The 7423-nt window shown below is 40.3% G+C and overlaps 2 protein-coding genes across 2 annotated transcripts; both read left to right on the forward strand.

The window, feature by feature from the left end:
• Nucleotides 1-416: 416 nt before the first annotated feature.
• On the forward strand, nucleotides 417-4130 carry LOC111433508 (protein CHUP1, chloroplastic-like). Its single transcript, XM_023070554.1, has 7 exons — nucleotides 417-1609; nucleotides 1718-2671; nucleotides 2754-2885; nucleotides 3036-3217; nucleotides 3300-3411; nucleotides 3583-3726; nucleotides 3806-4130. The coding sequence occupies exons 1-7, from the start codon at nucleotides 869-871 to the stop codon at nucleotides 3884-3886; spliced, it is 2346 nt and encodes a 781-aa protein (XP_022926322.1). The 5' UTR covers nucleotides 417-868; the 3' UTR covers nucleotides 3887-4130.
• Nucleotides 4131-6208: 2078 nt separating this feature from the next.
• On the forward strand, nucleotides 6209-7195 carry LOC111433516 (protein LIGHT-DEPENDENT SHORT HYPOCOTYLS 4-like). Its single transcript, XM_023070568.1, has 2 exons — nucleotides 6209-6481; nucleotides 6577-7195. Exons 1-2 carry the CDS (start codon nucleotides 6399-6401, stop codon nucleotides 7055-7057), a joined length of 564 nt encoding a protein of 187 aa, XP_022926336.1. The 5' UTR covers nucleotides 6209-6398; the 3' UTR covers nucleotides 7058-7195.
• Nucleotides 7196-7423: the final 228 nt, after the last annotated feature.

The raw sequence follows: 7423 nt of genomic DNA on the forward strand, positions 1-7423 counted from the left end.
TAGTTGGATTGAGGTCAACCTTTTAGGGCAACAGTAAAAATTACCAAATTTAAATGACGTTTTTTTTTACTCTATTTAATGTTTCAATTGAATCCAAATAAGAATCTACCTCAAATTTTGTTTGTTGATTATAATTTGATGGAAGATTATTCTTTTCTTTGATAAAGGTAAAGAAAGGAGAGGGGAAGGAACTTCGCTTGATCTCTTAATCTCATTTGACTCTCCTCTCCTCTCCTAAGTAAAGGTTCAGGTTTCACTGTGACCTCTCCTGTGTAAAGGTGTGTAAAGGTTTAGGTTTCACTGTGAAATGTGATCATGGTTACGTGGGCGTGAGTTTTGGTGGGAAGGGTTTGAAACCAAAATTTGCTTCAATAGTACAAAACAAACGGAGGCATTAAAGAAACTAACAATTGGTAGTCAACTACAGAACGGATGTGGAGTAGTTAATAAAAGAAGGTGCAAACCCAGAGAAGCAATATGACCGTTGCATTCTGCCCTCCCTGGCCTCGATATTACCCAACGGATGCTCAAACATAACACACAATTCAAATTTCAAAAATTCAAAACTAAAGGCATAAAGAGAAAGCTGCCATCTTTCTCCCCCAATCTTACTCCTTTCTCCCTCCTCCCCTATGTTTCTCGAACTTAGAGCTCCCAATTAGCCTATCCCACACGAACCTTTCTTCTCCGCCATAATAATAATAATAATAATAATCTCTGTCCCTTTGGCTCCACCTCCACTGTTCGAAGCATTTCATGTTTGTATTTCCGACAATGGAACTGGAGAAATTGTCATGAAGTTTCACTTGGCTGTTTCTCCAACGGAACCATTCTTGTCTCCGTCTTTGTTTCTTAAGGTTCATTCAGAATGAAGGAGGATAACCCATCAGAAAACAGAGGCAAACCATCTAGGTTTGCTGATCAAAATCAGTATACCAAAGGAGGCAGTGGAAATGGTTCCAAATTGAGGGCTGCTTCTTCCTGGGGTTCACACATTGTGAAAGGTTTCTCCACAGACAAGAAAACTAAGGCGCAGAGCAATCTTCAATCCAAGAAAGCGCCACTCACCAACTCGAATTTGGTAAATCAGAAGGAGAAGTCTGTTCCTTCTCATACTCGCATCAAGCGTTCGCTTATTGGGGATTTAACCTGTTCGCCAAATCCCGCTCAAGTTCATCCACAGTCGTATCAGACCCACCGCAGACAATCTTCTCGAGATTTGTTCGTAGAGCTCGATCAACTCAGAAGTTTGCTTAACGAATCCAAGCAGAGGGAATTCGAACTTCAGAACGAACTTGCAGAACTTCAGCGGAATACTAGAAATTTTGAACTCGAGAGGGAGCTTGAGGAAAAGAAAGCTGAACTAGAGGGTCTTACTCAGAAATTTAGTCTATTGGAAGAAGATAGAAGAGCCCTGTCCGAGCAATTAGTAGCTGCATCATCAATCTCTGAGAAGCCAGAAGAGCCGCAGACTGCACCTCTAAACGTGGAAGTGGAAGTTGTTGAGTTGAGACGCTTGAATAAGGAACTTCAACTCCAGAAGAGGAATCTTGCTTGCAGGCTTTCTTCTGTGGAATCTGAGCTCGCTTGTCTAGCAAAGAATTCTGAGGTAGGTAACATTGTGATGTTTGTGTTGGATGGACAGTTTTTTCTTTTAATGTTTACGAAACATGTAACATGTACCTGATGTTTTTTTTGTGCTTGTTATTACTACTAGAGCGAAGCTGTTGCAAAGATTAAAGCAGAGGCATCTTTGCTGAGACACACAAATGAAGATTTGTGCAAGCAAGTTGAAGGTCTGCAGATGAGCAGATTAAATGAGGTTGAGGAACTTGCATACCTTAGGTGGGTCAATTCCTGTTTGAGGAGTGAGCTTCGCAACTCGTGCCCCTCAGCAAATTCTGATAGCCCATCCAGCCCTCGGGCAATGGAGAGGAGTAGTGAACCTGTTGAATCACTATCGAGCCAAAAGGAACACATGGATTACAATAATGCAAAGAGAATAAACGCAATTAAGAAGTTGAAGAAATGGCCTATTACTGATGAGGACTTGTCTAACTTAGACTGCTCGGATAATAATAATAGTCTTTTAGGCAAAAATTGGGTTGATACAGAGGAAGAAAGAAGCCCCAGAAGAAGACACTCCATTAGTGGAGCCAAATGCTGGCCTGAAGAATTGGAGCCAAACAAGAGGAGGCAATCTGATGGCTTCATATGTGCAAAAGAGTTGGAAAAAGAAGCAGATACTCTTTCCTCTCAGAAATATGATTTGGGCGTTATTCAAAGGCCTCATATTTTGGAAAATAGCCATGAAACTAACAGGAATTTTGCCTCTTTAGATGTGGAGAAACGAGCCTTGCGCATACCGAATCCCCCTCCGAGGCCTTCCTGCTCCATTTCTAGTGAACCTAAAGAAGAAAACACAGGTCGAGTCCCACCACCTCTGCCGCCGCCTCCTCCACCCCCTCCTCTTCTTCCAAAGTTCGCTGCGAGGAGCTCCACGGGAATGGTACAACGAGCTCCACAAGTGGTTGAATTCTACCATTCACTTATGAAGAGAGATTCTAGAAAAGATTCTTCCAATGGAGCCATATGCAATGTTCCAGATGTTTCAAATGTCCGGAGCAGCATGATTGGGGAAATTGAGAATCGATCATCTCATTTGCTTGCTGTAAGTTCTCGGTCATATCATCTTCCTTTCTGATCGTAGTTCTCTTACTAGAAGACATAAATGATGTTTCATGCTTTTACAGATTAAGGCAGATATTGAGACCCAGGGAGAGTTTGTAAATTCACTGATAAGAGAGGTCAACAATGCAGTTTATCTGAAGATTGAAGATGTAGTGGCATTTGTGAAGTGGCTTGATGATGAACTTTGCTTTCTGGTATTCCTTCATTTCTCTTAAATTTAGTGCATCTGATTCAGACATAATAGGAAGAATTTGAACTTAAAAGCAGAAACAAGTAAAAGAATGCATGAATAAATGATTTTGTTGAAGAGTAGAGTATTTTGCTGATGATTAATATCCTCAAAGGTGGATGAAAGGGCAGTTCTGAAGCACTTCGATTGGCCAGAGAGAAAGGCCGACACATTGCGAGAAGCAGCGTTTGGGTACAGAGATCTAAAGAAATTGGAGTGTGAAATCTCAGCCTACAAAGATGATCCCCGATTGCCTTGTGAAATTGCTCTCAAGAAAATGGTTACTTTATCAGAGAAGTAAGGACCTAAAGCTCCATATATTGACTTGGTTTGTTTTCCTTGAAGTCGATTAGGCTAAACAATGTCTTTATGCAATCAGGATGGAGCGTAGTAGTTACAACCTTCTCCGGATGAGAGAATCTTTGATGCGAAATTGCAAAGAGTTCCAAATTCCCATAGATTGGATGCTCGACAATGGGATCATAAGCAAGGTTAAACTTCATAACATGTCATATGCCTTAGGAAGAGCACTTTTGAGCTCAATGTTGTAGATTAAGAGTTGGGTTCAAGAACACGCTGCCCTATTTTTGCTGGATAATTTCTAAATAACAACCGTAGTCCAAGTGTATCTGAACGAACCAAAATTGAACTGTATGTTGTAGATAAAGTTGGGTTCGGTGAAGTTGGCTAAGATGTACATGAAGAGAGTAGCCATGGAGCTTCAGTCAAAGAGTTCATCAGAGAAAGATCCCGCAATGGATTACATGCTTCTTCAAGGAGTGAGATATGCGTTTAGAATTCATCAGGTAAGCATTCGTTCTCACCGCATTTTTCTTCAGGAACACGGACATATGGTCTTGCTGATTTTCCTTTCCCCGGGTGCAGTTTGCAGGAGGCTTCGATGCAGAAACAATGCATGCATTTGAGGATCTGCGGAACTTGGCAAACCTTCTCAACAAGAAGTGAAAGTTACAGGACAGGGCATTGAGTGACATCGGTTAATTTTGGTTTACTAACTCGGTAAGCAGCTAGCCAGCCACCATGCTCATGCTGGCAATACATTAATCAAGTCAAGAGGTCATGAGTCATGAGTGGTGTTCATTTTTCCTCTTATGGGACATTTTTGGATTTGGAACTTAGAGCTGCTGGTAAACTAGGGAGCTTTGGTCTTACCCAATCAGATAGATCTTCAATGAACTATATTTTTGTCCTCTGTCATCCTTCCTACTCTCTTCATGAACCAAAGTTCCTCCTCCAAAGCATCCAGCGGAAAGACAGGCGGCGGACTGCCAGAGGGAGGATGATAGTTTTAAAATATATTTATGTAAATTGTGTGTTTATCTGAGACCAAACAAACGTCTTTGTGGAAGTAGAGTTTGATAGTTAATGATTTTTGGGCATGTGGACGTGTGTTCAATAAGAAAACAGGTTTCTATTGTCTCTTAGAGAAATGTTTCAAAGGCTGTGATTGAATTTCTTGTCAATATTGAGAGAATTTGAAATCACAAAGCACAGGTGCATGGCTTTCAAATCACATCACCTTCAATTATTCTAAAAACAAAATGAATCCCTCCTACAGAACAAATTATAAAAAAACTCTGAAATATCTATCTGCACTTATTTTTGTATAAATCCAAAAACAGGTCCAGAAATCACCTCTCTCAGACAACCATTATGTGTTTTTGTTAAAAAGACGAACACTCTAAACAAAAAGATCAAAAAAACAAATCAACTTAAAAAGAGGAAAAGAAAAGAAGCGAATTGAGGGATCCAATAAATGGTGAGAAGGAGGTGGATTTGGATGATTGATGAAATCTAAAGCAGTGGTGGAAAGGGAAATACGAAAGGACCGGAAGATTTGACATACAGAAAAGACCTAACATTGCCTGTATTTACCCCATCTTGGGCACCAAACTACAAAAGAGGCAGACAAACAACACTCTGCCAGCCCCATAAACAATTTTTTTTTAAAAAAAAAGTAAGCCTCCACTCCATCACCCTTTTCTGTCTTTTTTCTTCTACCTTGTTGCTTGATTTTCCATCTCTCCTCATTTTTGCTAACTCCTGGCTCTTGCTAACCCACCCCCACCTCTTACACCCAACATTTATTATTGAAAACTTCATTTATTGGTAGATTCTGATGTTGTTGCAGAAGAAAAGACCATTGTCTAGTACTATATAGTACCACTGTGTGTCAAGATGTTAAGTATCTGGGCCACATTCATAGCTTGTGTTCTAACTATGGCACTTTTCTCAAGAACTACGATTACCGCTTCTTCCTCACATTACAGAACACACCTTGTATTACTATATATATATATATATAGAAAATGTAAGAATATGACTGGAATTCACATCATTTGATAGAAAAATTAGGGTGTGGGGGAAATTGTATTGGTTGGGTAATTAATTGATTTGGAAATACGCAATGAACAGTAAAGTGAGTAAGAAATTGAAGTGATGTGACCTGTAGTTGGGGATTTACGCGAAATTTTGGAGCCATTCCCGTCCCATCGAACTGCCACGGAAAGCTTAGTAGTCACATCCACCACGATCCCACGGCAGATGAAAACTTTCCATCCCACCGGCGAAAAATGGTGCTCCTAAATTTCCCAATCTCCCCTTCCAAATTTCCATCTCCAACTCGTCTTCTTCTGCTTATCTTTTTCGGGAATTCCTCTTAGAATATCTCTCCTCTTTCCAGTCCCCAACAGCATGATACATCATCCAAAAAAATAAAAGCCTAACCAACTCAACTCTCCACTAACTCTTTTTCCAAAATACTCAATTATTAGATTCTAATATTTTAACTATTAATTATATAGGTTTTAAAAATGTTTTAATTATTTTTTAGAATATTGAGATGGAATAAGCAGTGAAAATATAATAGGATGTTCCACCCACACTATATTTTAAAATGGAAATTTAAATATTAGAGTCATTTTAAGTATGTCAAAAAAATAGTTATATGAATCGATGCAATATTTTATTTTATTCATTTATTTGAAATTGGGAGGATTTGATGCAAAATTTAAAAGAAAAAAGTAAAAGTAAGATAAGGCATTAGAAAGTGAGAGGTGTAAATGCAAGAAGTAAAAGTAAGAAAAAGAGATGTGATTTGAGAGAGATTAGTATAGAATCTGAGTGAGTGCTTTGAGAGAAAATAAATTAAGAAAAATAATAAAGTTTGTGGAATACTCAAGTTAGTAATGAGGTTCGGAAAGGATATTCAAATTGTCATCACTTGCTTGGTTTTGTTCCATAGGCCCTCCCCCTCTGTCGCTCACCATCTCTCCCCTCTTCCCCTTTATATATTCTTCCCTTCCGCTCCCTCTCTCCCCTCTTCCCCTTCATATATTCTTCCTCCCTTTCTTCTCTCTCTGCCCACACCCGCTTCTTCTCTAACTGCCTCCCTTCCTACCCTCTTTCACAATTTTCACTTCATATTAACTACACACTTCTATACCAATACCCGATCATGTTGGCTTTGGAGGCTCCCTCCGACAACCACCTCCAGTACCCTCTCTTGGTTCCATCTCCACACCCACCTGCACCCACCAGGTGCTTGCTTCTCATTGCTTTTCTGCAAACTATGCACCAATTTATTTATTTATTATTATTAATTCAAGTTCGCCTTTTAATTGTAACCAACACAGGTACGAGTCACAGAAGCGGCGAGACTGGAACACCTTCGGGCAGTACCTAAAGAACCACCGCCCTCCACTCACACTCTCGCGCTGCAGCGGAGCTCATATTCTGGAGTTCCTCCGCTACCTGGACCAGTTCGGAAAGACCAAGGTCCACACCTCTTGCTGCCCCTTCTTCGGCCACCCACACCCACCTGTGCCCTGCCCCTGCCCACTTCGGCAGGCCTGGGGCAGCCTCGACGCACTCATCGGCCGCCTCCGCGCTGCCTTTGAGGAGAACGGTGGCCACCCGGAGACCAACCCCTTCGGCAGCCGAGCCGTCAGGCTCTACTTAAGGGAAGTTAGAGACTCACAGGCTAAAGCCAGAGGAATCGCTTACGAGAAGAAGAAGCGGAAGAAATCCGCCTTGCCTCCTCTGAAGAAGCACCAACGACATGCCCATGCCCGAGAGGATCAACCCATGCTCTTCTTGGATCACTCGGCTTCATGAATACAATTCCATCCAACCTATTAATCCCACATCAAATTAATTAATCGTACGTGTTTTTGTTGTAATTAAATTGGCGATTTCCGTATGCTTAGCTAGCTATGTAAAATCCCATTATCTTGTTTTTAATTACCCCATTGCTAATCTCGACTTTTTTTTTTCAAAAAGAAAAAATCGCAAACTATGATTATATATATTAAGACAATTTCCAAGTTCATGACTACAAATAAAAATTAGATTTTAAGAAGAAAAGTAGACATTAATTGTCTTATCCCTTTATAACGCATTAAAATAAGTGCTCGCTCATCATCTTCTTACATTTCTCAACTTCATCATTATTTTATGTATTCATCATTTTAACAAAACGTT

The sequence above is a fragment of the Cucurbita moschata genome, unplaced genomic scaffold (genome assembly GCF_002738365.1).
Source record: "Cucurbita moschata cultivar Rifu unplaced genomic scaffold, Cmos_1.0 Cmo_Scf00043, whole genome shotgun sequence".
NCBI classification, from domain to species: domain Eukaryota; kingdom Viridiplantae; phylum Streptophyta; class Magnoliopsida; order Cucurbitales; family Cucurbitaceae; genus Cucurbita; species Cucurbita moschata.

Excerpts from the sequence above, each read along its gene's own strand:
- LOC111433508 (XM_023070554.1), top strand. The coding sequence starts at position 869 with ATGAAGGAGGATAACCCATCAGAAAACAGAGGCAAACCATCTAGGTTT. Across the intron at positions 1,610-1,717 it reads GTCTAGCAAAGAATTCTGAG|AGCGAAGCTGTTGCAAAGAT; the intron begins GTAGGTAACATT and ends TATTACTACTAG. Across the intron at positions 2,672-2,753 it reads GATCATCTCATTTGCTTGCT|ATTAAGGCAGATATTGAGAC; the intron begins GTAAGTTCTCGG and ends ATGCTTTTACAG.
- LOC111433516 (XM_023070568.1), top strand. The coding sequence starts at position 6,399 with ATGTTGGCTTTGGAGGCTCCCTCCGACAACCACCTCCAGTACCCTCTC. Across the intron at positions 6,482-6,576 it reads CACCCACCTGCACCCACCAG|GTACGAGTCACAGAAGCGGC; the intron begins GTGCTTGCTTCT and ends TAACCAACACAG.